This window comes from Bacillus rossius, chromosome 17 (genome assembly GCF_032445375.1).
Source record: "Bacillus rossius redtenbacheri isolate Brsri chromosome 17, Brsri_v3, whole genome shotgun sequence".
Lineage (NCBI taxonomy): Eukaryota > Metazoa > Arthropoda > Insecta > Phasmatodea > Bacillidae > Bacillus > Bacillus rossius.
This window is the reverse complement of record NC_086344.1, coordinates 18,591,591-18,608,209: the sequence shown is the minus strand read 5'-3', so window position 1 is coordinate 18,608,209 and position 16,619 is coordinate 18,591,591. Positions and strand designations below refer to the sequence as shown.

At 41.8% G+C, this 16,619-nt stretch overlaps 1 protein-coding gene across 8 annotated transcripts in view; it reads left to right on the top strand.

Moving 5' to 3' along the window:
* LOC134540812 (translation initiation factor IF-2) overlaps nt 1-16,619 on the top strand; it is a 66,525-nt gene that overhangs the window by 30,813 nt on the left and 19,093 nt on the right. For 6 of the 8 annotated variants that reach the window (XM_063383754.1, XM_063383756.1, XM_063383755.1 and 3 more), the window contains 3 exons: nt 10,309-10,431; nt 12,278-12,440; nt 15,119-15,263. In XM_063383754.1, coding sequence (XP_063239824.1) covers nt 10,309-10,431; nt 12,278-12,440; nt 15,119-15,263 — 431 coding nt within the window. The remainder of the gene's footprint in view (nt 1-10,308; nt 10,432-12,277; nt 12,441-15,118; nt 15,264-16,619) is intronic. The other 2 variants (XM_063383758.1, XM_063383760.1) reach the window with 1 other exon arrangement.

Below are 16,619 nucleotides of genomic sequence, written 5' to 3'. Positions count from 1 at the left end.
GCCCGATGCTATAAACTATATATATATATATATTCATACCCAGCACATGATAAGCAAATATAAAAATACCCTAAACTTAACATCAGTTACAATAGACACCTTATAGTGATTTAAAATCTCTGATAAGCCAAGTTCAAGCTAGTTAACACCTTCCTTGTTACGCGACGTGCTCAAGTGTTCAGGGGACGGGTACCCTTAAAACGTTCAACGCGAGTCTCTACCATTTGAATTTCATCATAAGTTTCAATTATTTACTTCACGTGTCCATATCATAAAGTTGTTAAATGTAACTGGGGAAAAACAGACCTCCGACGTAAAATAACACTCTCAGGCTTGACGTAATTATTTCTGCCACCAATCTCTTGCAGCATAACCCCGTTGCACAAGGGGAATCACAAGGGAAGTCACTCACGTATCGGCTCGTCGTCTCCGTTGGATTAGCGAATCCTCGCTAAACCCCACTGGTCCTCAGGCCAGTCGGTGCTGACGGCTATACTAGCCGGAAGGAGCCTCGTTCCACCGCGATAGTACCGCGACCATCTTCTTGACGAGCTTTACAGCTACTCTTGCACACAGATACCAACGAGTTATTTTGCTGCCCAAGCCGGCCCCACACTCGCAAAAGTCATTTCTTTTGCGAGGCCGCTTGCGCGGACCACCTCACACACCGGCCCGTCGTCCAGAACAGCTGATCGCCTGCCTCCCCTCCCCTCCTTCAAAAAAGGGAGGGGAAAAAGTCTGTCTCCCTCGCGCGCATGCGCGCTGAGCTCGTGATTTGTTTCATTTTACCCCGATCACCACTTGTCCAACTTTGCTATGTCGCATTAATAATTAAAATAGTTTTATACAAATGCAAATATATAACTACATTATAAATATAACTAATAAACACAATTATTTAATGATATTCTCACTAACTGTTTCCAGGTGCTCCCGCTAGCGCTGAAAAACGTTACCAATATTTCAAAAATACCGCCGTACGGATAACACCAATACTCAAATAAACTATACTAAAGGAAAACTATAATATAAACTTCCTTTTAATTTCCTTGTAAAACGGTTCCCCGAGAAAGGGGTACACACCTTGAAACACTGTTTTCAAAATTCAACTGGTAGGGGCAAAGTTTTACAGCAGGACGCTTGACCATCCCATTAGAGGTGCGGACAGTCGCAACACGAGGAATATTGTCATTTCCTGGATGCAGTTGAATGATGCGTCCTAAACGCCACTGCAAGGGGGGGATCCTGTCATCCTTGAGCAGCACTAGTTGATCTGGTACCATAGGTCTGTCTTGTCGAGACCACTTGCCACGCTGCTGCAGCGTGTGGAGGTAGTCTTGGTGCCAACGCTTCCAAATGTCTTGGTGCAGACGTTCCACCAGCTGAAAACGCTGCAGACGGCCAATGGGGATGGCTTCCAAGGTGGGTTCAGGCAGCGGGACCAAGGGTTCAAGGGTTAGAAAATGGCCTGGAGTGAGAGCCTTCAGATCATTTGGATCTGAACTCAGTGGGCATAGTGGTCTTGAATTTAGGATTGCTTCCACTTGCACCAAGGCCGTGTACAGTTCCTCGTACGTCAGTACCTGCTCGCCAATAACTCGCCTGAGGTGTGTCTTGAAGGACTTCACCCCTGCCTCCCATAGCCCACCAAAGTGCGGGGCAGACGGGGGGTTGAAATGCCATGTCACTCCAAGTGGCTGCAGAGATTCTGTAACACCTTTCTGGTGTTCTGATGACGTCAACAGCTGCTGTAATTCTTGCAAATGATTGCGAGCTCCGACAGAATTTGTCCCACAGTCACTATAAATGTCTGATGATCGGCCCCGGCGAGCAAGAAAGCGCTTGTAAGCTCCAATGAAAACTTCAGTGGACAGATCTGATGCCAGTTCCACATGCACTGCCTTAGTTGTACAGCATACAGAGATGCACATGTAGGCCTTTAGTAGGGTAGGTCGACGAATACGTGCCATTTTTATGGTGAAGGGACCGGCATAGTCCACTCCTGCCTTGGAAAAGGGCTTCACCTGTTGAACTCTCATAGCTGGGAGATCACCCATTAATGGGGCTTGAGTAGAGGGTCTAGCCTTGAAACATTTAAGGCAACGACCTAAACGACGACGTATTGCTTGCTTGTCTGCGATGATCCAGAAGGTTTCTCTGAGAATGCCTTGCAGAGTTTGTAGTCCAGGGTGCTGGTTAAGTTCGTGGTAATGACTAATGATGAGATCTGTGAATTGATGAGTTTTTGGCAACAGAATGGGATGTTTGTGCTCAAAGGGCAAACTAGACTGAGGCAATCGACCGCCCACCCTGACCGTTCCAGAGGGATCGAGGAATGGGACCAGTTTACGAAGCTGTGGGGATGTACACTTATCATTTTTTAGAGCTGTAATATCACCCTCAAAAACAATAGCTTGCACTCGTTTGACCCAAAACATCATTGCCCCTTTTATCTCATGAGTACCAATCTGACCTACTAACTTCGCCTGCTTGGCACGGCAGTTGTGAATGAATCGCAACACGTAGCACGTTACATGAAGCAGTCTTGACAGACGACTACATCGTTCCAGCAGTTGATCACACTGATGAGGTGTTACAACACTGATGAGAGTGAGGTTCTTTTTCTCTAGCACCACTGAATCAGGTGCCATGTCATCCAATGCTATTTGGACAGGCCACTGAGAGGGTTGATGTCTTAGCCACTGTGGACCACACCACCACGAGTGGTTCAGCAAGTCTACGGGAAGCAAGCCTCGAGAGGCACAGTCTGCTGGGTTGTCTTCGGAACGTACCGTATTGGTCCGAATATAAGGCGACCATTTTTACATAAACGAGAGATGCAAAAATTGGAAGTCGCCTTATTTTCGCACCCAAGACGTCAGAACCGCAAACATTAGTTCCAAGCTGAAAGCTACAGTAGAAACATTGTTTAACAAAACGTTCACGATTTTTTATATTAACTAAAACTTTGTTACCTCACACGGGGAAAAACGATAAATCCACCAAATATTGCAGTAATTCACAATTGTTTAAAGTTGAAAATTAAAATATTTGTTCTTGAGTAAAAACGTGAATGTTGAAGCATCTCAAAATGGCAACCTTTTATTTCACAATTCATATTTGTACTTTGTGTACAATCGCGTGTTAACATTTACGGTAATTTATCTTCAGATTTGTAACGGAAATATTTGTACTAAAATATCACAGTTATTTTCAGAACGATTGTTTACATTTACAAACATTTAGGATGTAATGTTTGGAAATTCACGGCTGCCAACTGTCTTTCCACAATATTTCTTTGTTGTAAAACGAACATTGCCGAACACGCACGAAGACGCCATATTAACATGAATTTGGTACGTTGCTTCAAAAGCTATTTTAATAATCCACTCTTTATTTATGTAAAAACCTTTCATAATTATAATAGATTATTCTTTCAAATTCACAGAACAGACTCTCTCTGTCAGAGAGTAATATGGACAAATATACGCGGTCACGTAACCGAAGTTATTCATGGCCGTATGCTTCATCATGTCAGCTAGCCACTTAATTTGTTCCGGCAAGATGCATTCTTTGTTTGCTTTTTTTTTACGTTAAACACACTACTAAATAGTAATACACCTTGTTCTGTGGTAATACGTAGCTTAAGTCAAACGGAAAGTTAAATGCTGTATTTTAAGAGTGATTAATAGCCATTGTAAAAATTTTAAATTCGTAGATACAGTAAACTGTGAAAAATGAACAATCACACATCGGTGGAACGGCGGTGAACGAGCTCTAGACAAATAAACAGCTCTGAAGATGACAATTATGCAGCTTCATTAGAGTAAACATACGAAAAAATTTCTAGTGTAATATTTAAAAATGTAAATATTTTCTAATTGGTTTCTTTTGACTTTTAGGGTAGGCCATTCAAACTTATTTTAAATAAGTAATGTGATAAATATAAATTAATTGTTATACATAAATGCAAAAACGATTTATCAACACAAAATGTCTAATGAATTTTCACATTAATTTCTACCAAAAATTATTTTTACATTTGTTTGGCCTCCTGAAACTGCAGGTCGCCTTATATTCGGGGTCGCCTTATATTCGGGCCAATACGGTACATGTCGCCACCAGGAGGTTTCAGTGCAGTCTTGAATTTCGCTTACTCTATTTGCCACAAAAGTCTTCAACTGATGTGGCGCAGTATTGACCCAGGCCAGAACAACTTGGGAGTCAGTCCAGGCAGTTATGGACTGAAGCTTAATATGGTGTTTGTAAATTGCCACACTAAAGCACCACATAACTCTAAACGAGGCAATGAAACTACCTTGACAGGTGCGACCTTTGACTTCGCAACCAAGAGATGTACTTTCACATCACCCTTACAACTCACACGCAGGTACACAACAGCTGCATAACCCTTCTCAGAGCTGTCACAGAATCCATGAAGTTCATAAGAGCAATCTGAACAGCCTTTGACATGTCGGGGAACTGTAAGGGACGACAAGTGTGGCAAGTCTTTACTGAAACATTCCCACACTCTTACAATCTCAGGCGGTGGAACTGTATCCCAATCCAGTTTCTTCAGCCATAATTCCTGGATGAGGCTCTTCGCGAACATGGTCAAGGGTGTCAGGAAACCAAGAGGATAAAATACGCGAGCCAAATTAGACAAGATAGAACGTTTAGTTGGTGATTCAGAGCTAGCCTGGACATTGTACGAGTAGGTGTCCGAGAGTGGGTTCCATTGCAGCCCAAGTACCTTTACTATTACTTCACTGTCTTGGTCCATGGAGAATGGCCTTGGCAGTTGAACAGCATCGGGAGGGAGCCACTCCAGGAGCACAGGATTATTACTCATGAATTTGCGTAACATGAACCCACCTTTATCGAGAAGTGTCATGAGTTCTCGCTGAAGTTCCAAGGCTGCATCTACTGAGTCAGCTCCCGTCACAACATCATCCACATAGATATCTGACAAGAGTGTCCTTGAAGCAGTAGGAAACTGTTCCCGCTCATCAGCAGCAAGTTGATGCAGGGTGCGAATTGCTAAGTAAGGTGCTGAGGACACTCCATACGTCACGGTTTTCAGTCGATAATCTTCAACTGGTTCCGATTTATTGAACCGCCACACAATTCGTTGAAAATCTTGATGCTCTCTGTGCACACCTATCTGCCTGTACATTTGCTTTATGTCAGCGGTAAACACCACTGGGTGAAGGCGGAAGTTACTTAGTACCTTAACAATGTCTTGCTGCAGCTTGGGTCCCGTGAGCAGTTCATCATTGAGAGATACTCCAGTTGAACCTTTGGCTGACGCATCGAAGACTACACGAAGTTTGGTGGTTGAACTGTCTGGCTTGATTATGCAGTGATGAGGAATGTAAAAGGAAGTAGAGCAATCAATCTGTGACTTTGGAACCTTTTCCATGTGGCCTGCCATCAAATAATCCTTCATGAAATCTGAATACATTCCATGAAGTGGAACATTGTCACTCAGTCGCCTCTCCAAACGCTCAAACCTGCTCAATGCAAGGGATCGAGAGGTTCCCAATTCGGGTTCAGGATTCCTGAACGGCAGGGCAACACTATACCGCCCCTCAGCACTTCTACAATGTGTTTTCTTAAACAGTTCTTCACATACAGTGTCATCTTCGGAGAGGTAGTGTGTGTGTGGAAATTCCTCCAGCTCCCAAAACCTTTTCATTACTTCCTCCAAGGGGGAAATGGTGGTCACCATGGATGTGACAAAGGTTGCAGTTCTACAAGATGCTGTCTCCACTTTTCCCATAAGGACCCATCCCAGTACTGAGTTGAGGGCCATGGGAGAGCGTTCTAACTTACCACCGGTCAATAATTGTGGAAACAAGTCGGCTCCAAGAAGCAAATCTACAGCACCAGGGATATCAAATGAGGGATCCGCTAGCTTGAGGTGAACAACAGACTGACGAGTGTCAGAAGGCAACTGAACACTGGGCAAGCTATTAGCAATTCGTGGAAGGATGAAGGCATCGAGAGCAAACCGAGGACTGTCTTCACCAACTGGACTAATTACCAAAGAAGTGTAAGACTTGGCAACATTCACTGGTGTATTGGATAAACCCTCTATGGGTAGGTGAGCATTTTTGCGAGGCAGACTCAAACACTGAAAACATCTTTCACTGATAAAACTGGCCTGGCTGGCAGAGTCTAGCAGGGCCCGAAACGTATGTGGGTTTCCACGCACGTCATGAATCTGAACCTGGGCTGTCGACAACAGGACTGTTGACACTGAGTGCACAGCACTACAAGAGGTGACGGTGGATAATGTTGAGGTTGGATTTACATAGTGTACAGTCGACTGTCCCTCTGCAGAGTCGGGAGCAGCATCACCTTGTTCATCCTCACAAGTTTCGTCCTCAAAATGTAAAAGTGAATGATGACGCGAACCACAATGGCGACAAGATGAACCCACGAGGCAGTTTTTTGCTTGATGTGATGATCTAAGGCAGTTCAAACATAGTCTGTGTTGTCTGACTACAGAGTATCTCTCTGTTGGGCTAAGCTGATTGAATTTAGAGCACTTAAACAATGAGTGAGCACTGCTGCACATTTGGCAGGAGTGTGTCTCTGATTTAGCAAGGAAGGTATTTGCACTTTGGTATTTAGGCAGAACAGACTTACGAACAGGTGCAAAAGAGGGGAAATTTTTCTGCCGAGTGATCTGTGTTGTGGGTACCTTTCCCCTGGATGATATCACAGCCTCTTGAGCACGACAGTGCTTTTCCAGGTATTCGGTGAACTTGGCCAAGGATGGTAGGTCTTGACCGGTGAGTGTCATTTCCCACTGGGTTTGAAGTACCACATCTAATCTCTTGCAGAGAATTGGAAGCAATATTAAATCCCACTGACTGACTGGGACATCAAGTGCGGCCAATGCTGCCACATTTTCCGTGATAACCGTTAAAAGATGTCGAAGTGATGCTGGTGCATCAGCAGATGCAAAAGGTGCCTGCAGAAGGGCTTCAACATGAACAGATATGATTAAGCGTTTGTTGTCATACCGATCAGTGAGTAATTTCCAGGCTACTTTAAAATTCACGTCTGTGATTGTCAACGACTGAATCAACTGAAGTGGCTCATCACTTAGTGCGGTTTTGAGATACACTAGTCTCTCAACCTCAGTAAGGTTGGCATTCGTTGTCACAAGAGTGGTGAACAGGTTGGCAAAATTCATCCACTCCCTAGGGTTGCCATTGAAATGTGGCAGCACTATTTTTGGTAGAGCAACGTGAGAATTCCCGGATGAAATACTCTTTGTTTGCTCCTTTAAGTCTCTAGCCCTCTCTTCAATAGTGAAGGACTCCACGGCGGCCATCGCTGAATAATAGTAATTTTCAAATGAGATTATGCGAGCTACATGGGCTTCAGGATCGAAACCCGTAGCTGGGTCCGCTGCAGCCTCCACAGCGAGATAGTCTGCATCAAAACCAGTTTTCACTGAAGCAAGGTCACGAGCCGTTGCAAGAAATAGGCCCCTTTTATTCGGGTCCCCCGCCGCAGTGTGTGCAAGGTCCGCCGCACGTTTAACCCGGTCTTCAGCAAGTCTAAGGCGCAATAACGCCGACCGAACGTCTGCCATGATGTACTGTTATTGTGTCAAAACACGTAATCTTTATTCATTGACACAAAGAACTGTGACGTCACGCAACGGACAAAGGCAACTGCGGGATACGGCGAACAAGGCAGCGACAGGACACTAAAGGACAAAGGCAGCGACAGGATACTAAAGGACAAAGGCAGCGACGAGGCACTATGGACAAAGGAGACGAGAACAAGGGAAAGGTCACGGACCCTGAACAATGATAAAGGACGGCGACGTAATACAAATGAGAGGTTAAAGTCACGGCGCGGCGCGGCGCACTCAGGACAAATACGATAATTTCCAAATCCGTGACAAACACAACAATAGGGTGCTTCACGTCTGATACATTTACACGAGCAAGTTAATTTCACCAGAGTACAAAACAAATATGATCAATGCACTTCAGACGTCAACGGACCACACTCGAACTGAACGATGCATATCGACGCACGCCGACGAAGTAAACTAAACACCTACGAAACTATTTCTTGAGAGACTAAACACGCCGGCAAGATCCGGCCCGGAGGACCAAATGTTTTGACTGTGGACTGATAACACCATCTTCCTGACGGAACGACTTACCGCGGCGGCGCGATAACAAAGACTGACTAGTTGCCGGCACTGCCAGCTAGTGGCGCTACCGCAGCCAGTAGCGCGGGAAGTTCAAACACAGTCTTGATATAAGGAATATCTCAAAGTCCCAACATATTTACACAAATTTAAAAACATCACAAGTCCAAACATACACAAGTCCAAACACGTTATGAAATTTGCTTGAGTGAAAGTGCGCGGCATTTTTACGAGTTACATTAATGATAATTGACGAATAAATTTATGTCTAGCAATCAGTTAAACGGTAACCGTCATTTCTTTCTTCGAATTTTTTTTACTTTTGAAATATTTGCCCAAATTTTTCGATTCCAAATTTTAGTTTCGGTTCCGGGTTCAAATAGTTGAGGAATCGAATCGAAGTTGAATTTATCGGGTACCCGCACATCCCTAACATATAGTATTATTTATTTTACATAATTATACATGTTAGAAGAACAATAGCTTGGGGATGCAGTAAAAATCTCATGTATGCAGATAGATATGAAGAAAAAAATTGACCTGGTAAACTTCAGAGGATATCAGTGTTGAATTTTTTAATTTTCTTTATTTCCTTCAATATTTTTCTTCAAATAAGTTTTCCCTTGGAATATTGAAACCTTTGATTTCTAAGGATTTTATGATATTTGATGATTTGACTGGCCCATTTCTAGTACAGTCAAACCTCAATAATACAAAACTGAAAGTACCATTATTTTGGCACTTTGCAATAACAAGGTTTGTATTAACTACACTATAACAAATTTAAATTTTAAAAATATTGTTATTGTTACGACCTATGTTGGGAGAACTGGGTTCATAAGGGATGGCCCAATTAAGTTTTATTACAGTTTTATTAATTACTAATATTTACATTATAAATAAATAATTGTAGTTAACAGTGTCAAGGTCCACAGGTCACAGTCCTCACTGGAGCTAGGCTCAACAGTGGTTCGCCTCTTACCTTGCGCCTGTCCACACACACAGTCTCGCGCCACTCGGTCATACTCTCTCACTCTCATTGATTCGCGTTGCGCCACTCTTGAGGGGGTGTCTCACCCTCTTCACCCATGTCGCACTTCCCTTCTCTCTCGGAATTCACAGCAGAACTCTTGCCGCACACCCGCAGAGGCCGGTGTTTGCTGCTTAAGTACCTGGGGCGCCCTTCTCAAACCGACAATAGCAGCTGTGACGAGTCGCGTCATCCCGGGCCGACCCGAAGCCCGAAACATCAAGAAAAGTCGTGTATATTCGCGTATTCTCGCCACTCCGCGTCACGGCCTCTGTAAGCTCGGAATTCCCAGGCCGCTAAAGGTGGTAATAGCTCAAGGTGGGACGCTACTGGGGGTAGATATGACCCTTGTAATCCGGCCAGGCACGCGTGGCATGCCTTACGTCAATGGATGGCACATAACGTCAGTGGCCGTGCGGGGCAGCAGCCAGCTCCGAACTTGGTGCGCGTCGCTTTCCTGTCTGCGTTCGTAACAATATTTTCTTTAACCATTTAAGATGAAATTAACAATATTTTCTTAAAATAAAATAAGTTTATAATGCATACAATTTCATACAATAAAACCTTTTAAGATGATATTGCTTAAGACTTTTCCTGCCTAAAACATCAGCCTAATATAGCACCAGCAAGAAACGATTTTCTATGTCACACTTAAAAGAATGCACGATAAGAATAAAGCAAAGTTTTACTAAATACATACAAAACAATGTACTACAATCATTTTCGAAGAATAAAATTTTCAAGAGTTTTTCGTAATCTACAATGAGTCAAAGCAATGGTATTATAAATTAAACTTCACATTAATTGTTTAAATTATTCTGGGGAATTTCTATCAACCATCCTTCAGTACATGTAACTTCTTACCCTTGGAATAATATCTTTCTATTACATAATAATCATACCTTTATATTCAACAAATTTCTTAGCACTTCAATACCTATGTACATAATTTCTAGTGACTGTGAAAACACTTTGTATTAGTGAGAGTTTTGTATTAACAGGATTTTCATTGAGTTTTTACTGTATTTATTTCTAGTTGTGACTGATTTTGAAAATGCCATGATGTGATGTGTTTTTTTTTTTTTCCCCGCAGACTCGGTGTGGCACTCGTCTCTAGCCAGTCAGGAGCAGTTGCAAGAGGTGATACATTTTCTGTCCTGCAGGCCGGGACGGACCAACTCCACTCAGCTCTATCACCCCAGCCAGCACCTCCCAGGTTGGTCTCGCAACTCTGCGTGTTGCGTGTGTGTAGCTCCTTAATTAAGCTTCTGTGAATACTGTCTTTTTTTTTTTCCATTCAAATGGAATTTTGAATCAAACATCACAATATTCATGAATATCAAATATTTTTCTAATCGAATTTCAACATACAGTTAAATTTTTTTTTCTGTATAAAACGATGTATTTTTAAGTATAAATCTAATATTTATTCTGAAATTTACTCGCTTACTTATTTAAATAACGGAAATACGATGTCTGATGTGTAAATTTTCTTTTAAAGACTTTTTGAATGTTATAACATTAATCTTTACATATGCGTCGCCGCGGTGGACCACTAATTGCCATCATTCATGTTTGGTTATGTTGCTTTCCATTTAGAGCGCACACACGTAGTCGAATATTGATATCTCGCCGATTCATGTAACATGCGCTCTCTGTCTAGTGCTGAGTTAACTACATTTGATGGCTCACACTATTTCGTGGTAAGTGTGTGCTACGATAGTTATGCGTTCCGACTCACGTTCGCGTCATAGTTTTGGTTTTCCTATTTAAAGTTGAAGAAAGGTTTTTGTTGCATGACTTATTAATTTAAATTGTTCGGTGTGCTCATGTAAACTCCACTTTTAAATAAACCTACTTTCCATGAATGGATTTTGTTTTTATGAATACCTAACAAAAAAAAATTTTTTTCTCTTAAAAGCGAACTCCTACTTTTCAAACTGATTTTTGTATAAAATGTGCGATGATTATGCAAGAAAACACGGCATATAGCGCAACCCTTATGGTGAAAAGGTTAGATTTTTTGGCCCAAAATGTGACCCATACAAAGGGGCCCTTCTGCGAGTAAATACGGTACAAAACAATACATACATATTACAATAATGTTGCAGTACAAATCTAAATTTCTCAACAAATCATTGTAGCCTCATACATGCTACATTTTTTTTCTTCCAATAATTTTTTTTATGAATGTTTCTGACGTGATGTAGACTTATCTATTGGTAATAAATAATTTTGAACAAAATATTTGATATATAATGTTGAATTGAATATAAAATTATTCATGAATATTAAATATTTTAGGAGTACTTGCTAGACCTGTGTGAATGTTAGAATTTTCGAAGATAAATATTCGAATAATAAACTATTTGTATTCAATTTGACCTTGGATACTTACACTTCGAAAAAAAGTATTTGTTTGCTTGCGAATACCTCATAAGTTTGTCATATAATATACGTTCACTGCTGAGATTGTCATTTTTGCGATATAAATACCCTTTTTTGATATTTAATGGGACTTCATAATCAAAAATGATAACAAGTGACGTTCTAAACATGCAACAAGTATTTAAAGTTTTTTTCTCTCTATTGTCTTGCTAAGCAGTAACTGGAAAAAAAAAAAAATCACGTATAACAATTAAAACATGGCATATTTGACATTTCAAACTTCACTTCGAAAAAACTGGAAAAGTCACGGAAATTCCTGCGATAGTCATTAATGTCACGCTCCGGTCTGCCATCGCCCAGACTTCGAACGCATGTTTTTTTTTTTCCAGATGGGTGTTTTTTAGTGCAGTCACACAAACAGTAAAATGGCATGTGCGTGGTTCTGTTTTAAATTCGTTCAGCCATAGGGGCGGTGGAGGCTGGATTTGTCTTCTTTCAGAAAGTTGTAAATTATATTGAAAAATTTTTTGGGGAATTTTTTTTCGAATTTTGGTCGTGGGACATTTTCCTGCAGTTATTTAGTGTGTTACCCGATGTTAGCAAAGCACCGGAGTGAAGCGGTGGGCAGTGGGGATGAGAGGGACCGGACCGTGTGTGTGTGACGGCGTGCGCAGGAGTGACGCTGACCAGCTGCCCCTACGACGGGCCCTCGCCCGACTGGAGCGACGGGCCGGGCAGCGACGACCGCTCCCCCGCCTGCGGGGTTGTGCGCCGGGGCAGCGGCTCCCCCCACACCCAGCGCTCCAGCTGGCACGCCTCCGAGGGCCACCCGCACGGGTGCGTGCCCCCTGCTCCGTCCTCAAACACTTGTCAATCATCTGTGGCTCTGTTGAAGCCCATGTTATAATTACAGACAAGATTTTTATGGTTTTATATATATAGTCCAATTTTGTTTTTAAATCAATATTTTGGTGGTGTTGTTTTTATTTTTCTGCACTATGCTGCATTTAAACAATAAAATAATTAGTATTAAATTGGTTTAAACCGGACACATTCAGAACAATGAAAATATATAAGCGAGAATTTATGGTTTAACGGTTATTCAATAAGAGATGCACATTAAAAAAGAAATTAAATGAATTTTTCAGATCCATGCACTTTAGTACAATTGTTTTGTTTGGAAATAATGACATTCCTTGAATTTTAAACATTAACAGATCACACTTTTGTGATGGTTAAGTTTTGGTTAAATAATATTTAGTTTCATGGTATAACTTTCATTTCGGTGTTATGCTGTGTTTTGATATTCTTTTTTGGTGTTATTTTGTTTTTATTGCAATTAACCATATAATCTTGTCCCTAATTATAGTTTGATGAAGTTCCTGAAGTAATTAATAATGTTCTGCTGCAAATAGTTTCCCTTATGAAGTCATTGGTATATAGTAGGCCTGTGCAAATATCTGAATATTTGATTATCAAAACAATAGTTTATTATTCTTATTCAATTTGGTTTCGAATACTAACACTTCGAAAAAACGAATTCCGTATTTACCCATGTACCACCCGCCCCCATGTATGACCCGCACCCCAAATTTTCAACATACTCTCTGGAAAAAAATTTTTTTCACTGTAATGTCTATTTACATGTGCCTGCATAAATAGGGAAAAAGAGTCTGTCATTGTAACAACAAAGAAAACTCTTTATAACTGCAGCACAGAATTTTACTAACACAAATGCATGAAATATTAAGAAAAAAAACCCAGTAATATTCATTGTCAAAATAGTAGATCAATTTTGCTAAACAACAGACGTAAATTTGGTGAAATAAATTTTAAAATTTTTGTATGCAATAACCACAATCGTCAACTGTTCAGTCCGTTGCAACATCCTGCAAATAAAAATAAAGCTCGTAGTGCCAAATAATTAAAAATAATGAGTGATGCCATAAAACCATTTTATTCAACGTAAAAAAAACCCGTAGCAAAAACGTGAGTTGTATTGATACGCATAAAATGACGCGGGTTGCCAGTTATAGTTAACTCGGTTGTAAACAGAGCGCGCGCGTAGCAAGAAGTTTGCGAGCTATCGCTATCGATCTTCGACTACGTGCGCGCGCTCTATACCGAATGATGCCAACTGGCGCTGTTTACGTTTTATAGGTGGATTACAGCGACTCCCGACACGTTACGGATAAAGTTTAATACTTTTAAAAACGTCTTGAAAACACATCAGAATACGTCGTATTACGATTATTTAAATTAGAAAGCGTTAATCTCAGAATAAACCGCGTAAATTGCGGGAAGCAGTTTATACGCGCGTTGTAAACAACGGCAATTTATTGCATTGCATCATATGAGGTTAAAACGGGACCGAAATAAAATGGTGCAAATATCGGGAAAAAGTAAATAACGGTAACGTAAATAAGTGGTTTCGCTGTATTTTCATTGTAAAAATGCGTCCAGCATTCGGTAATGTACTATAAATCCAATTTTTTCAGTCTTCATTGTTGTCCAAAACCTTAAATTTCGTGTATGACCCGCACCCCGACTTTTGAATGTTGTTTTTCAGAAAAAATGTGCGGGTGGTACATGGGTAAACACAGTATTTAGTTATTTATGAAAAGGGCTGTGCGAGATCCTGAAAATCGGGACAAATTTTGGATCATGGAGGTTTTTCTCATCAGGTGGGTACAAAATTTACACAGGATTTTCATAATGTTTTAGGGTTATTTATATGGAGATTTTCGTACTACAGCCCACTACATAAATTTTGAGAAGACTAATGCAGTAAAGCCGGATTTAACACGGTTATTTGGAACTATTACTAACGCCCACGTTATCACCTAACCAATGTATTTGACAGAGAAAAGAGTTTGTCAAGTGATTAAAAATAGATTAAAACTATCAGTGTACTGATAAGAATAAGTTCGTTTCCCTAACAATCACACAACGCGGGTGTTAAAGTTTATTGTTTTCAGGTGATCGGAGGGTAGAAATACGTCATGCCGGCTCTGTGATTATTTTTGTTCAGAACATGGCAGCGAAGAGAAAGACGCTTGGAAGACATTTGGCGCATGCTGGCGGCAAAGATTCCTAAAGCCTAATAAACTATGACAACATTTTTTAGTGGAATAGTACTCTGTGAACGACCGGATACAGCCCCACTCCTAGCGTAGTGACGGTTCAAACAATTATCTTGTTCTGCATGGCCCCAAAAAAAAGTCGCACAAGGAGGGGAGAAAAGTACCTCTTTTTACCCAAGCGCACATAAACTGGGTGGCGAGAAAATACTTTAACATACCTGCCACACAAGTGTGCAGGGATAGACTTTCCTCACCAGCCGGCAACATTGTGACTTGTACGAGGGTCTCTACTCTCCAAAAATTTAGAGCAGCTTGTGTTCCTCTACAAAAATTCAAATTAGCTGAGATGTAGTGATGTGTGTGAATGAGCATGGCCGTATGCACGTGGAGGTGTATCACCGTCCCAGAGCGGCCCTCCCCTCACGCCCGCAGGTGGTCGGACTCGGAGGGCTCGGGCCACCCGGGGGAGAGAGGCGCGGACGCGATCCTGGCGTCGCGGAAGAGCAGCTCGTCCACCGACTCCTCGTCCAGCCACTCCCTGCACTCTCGCTCCACCACCGGCTCCGAGGGAGGGGCGGTGAGCATCCCTGCGTCTCTCTTACTCCAGTTTCCCTCATTTCCCTGGCCAACAATTTTTTTTTCTTTTTTCTGTTTTACTAAACAATCTTGCAAAATCACAACGTACATACACATATTTACTGAAACATCCATCAACCATACATAGCATGTCAAAATTACTGCAAAATGGTTACCTGCACAATACACAGTGTGAACGGTTATTTGCCACATTAACCCGAATATAATGTGAGGGTGTTTACCAAAACTGCTAAACCTTAAAAGTAGGAGTCCCGTTGTAGTCGCAAATTTGTATCGTGCCGCTGAAAGATGTGAATTTACAGCGATGGAGACAGCTTGGTTTAAAAATTACACAATCTGCCTGTGAACTGCATCACTTCTGCCACTTTAGTCCGGGGGGGGGGGGGGGGGTGGAGGGGTCGGCAGCAGGCGTGCCAGATGGGTAGGGCCTGGAATTTTTCGCGATCGCGAATTTCGCATGAAAACGCGAAAAGTAAGTACATTCGCGAAAACCACAACATTTCTATATTACTCTGCGAATATATCCCCGAAAAGTACCATTACAGTAGAATCCCGCCGATGCGAGCCCCCTCTGATGCGTCCATTCCGTTTATATGACAGTTTTTTGAGAAAACATGAAAAATTTGAGCAGAGAAAGTAAAAAATTTGAGTAAAATCGGCTGAAAAACAAGTCTGTTACACTTTGTTGGGCTCAATGTGTTCACGTTTATCTTGGCGAGAGCTGTACTGTAAGCAGCCAGGCATACAAAAGACGTCTAAAAATAGATACCACCCCTCTAGACTGGCCACGCGGCAGTGTCTAGACGAGCTCGGGGCCTCCACTATCGCACGAAAAGCCGTCTCAGCTGTCATGTTATCTTACCCGCCCGGCGGCTTGATGTCATACGTGACGCGACGCTTACCTCTCCCATCCCCTGCTAATTCTTCAAGGCTCATCCCTCCCAGAGCCACAAACCATGCAAAAACAATCCCCCCCCCTCCTTATCCAACTAACATTTCAACACATTCCCTCCCTTATTTCAACCTTCTGCGTGAGAAACTGTCAGCATGTTTTTTTCTCTTTTTTTTTTTACGCTGCGAAGGGAAGGGACGTGGAAAAGATAATTGCTTGAGCTGTCAAAATAAACATCGCTGACGGCAAGGGCAGGAGCGCATCCTGTCGGTCTGTCCCTGTGATTATCTACTCCAAAAACATGTCACAGCATTTCAGGATAGCATTGTTCTTATTTCTTTCATTTATAGCCGAATGTTTTCTACTTGATCCACACAAGGTTAAAGTATCCTTTAACCCAAGTCTTGTGTTTCAGCATAATTACTTTATTTTTACATTAGCCGT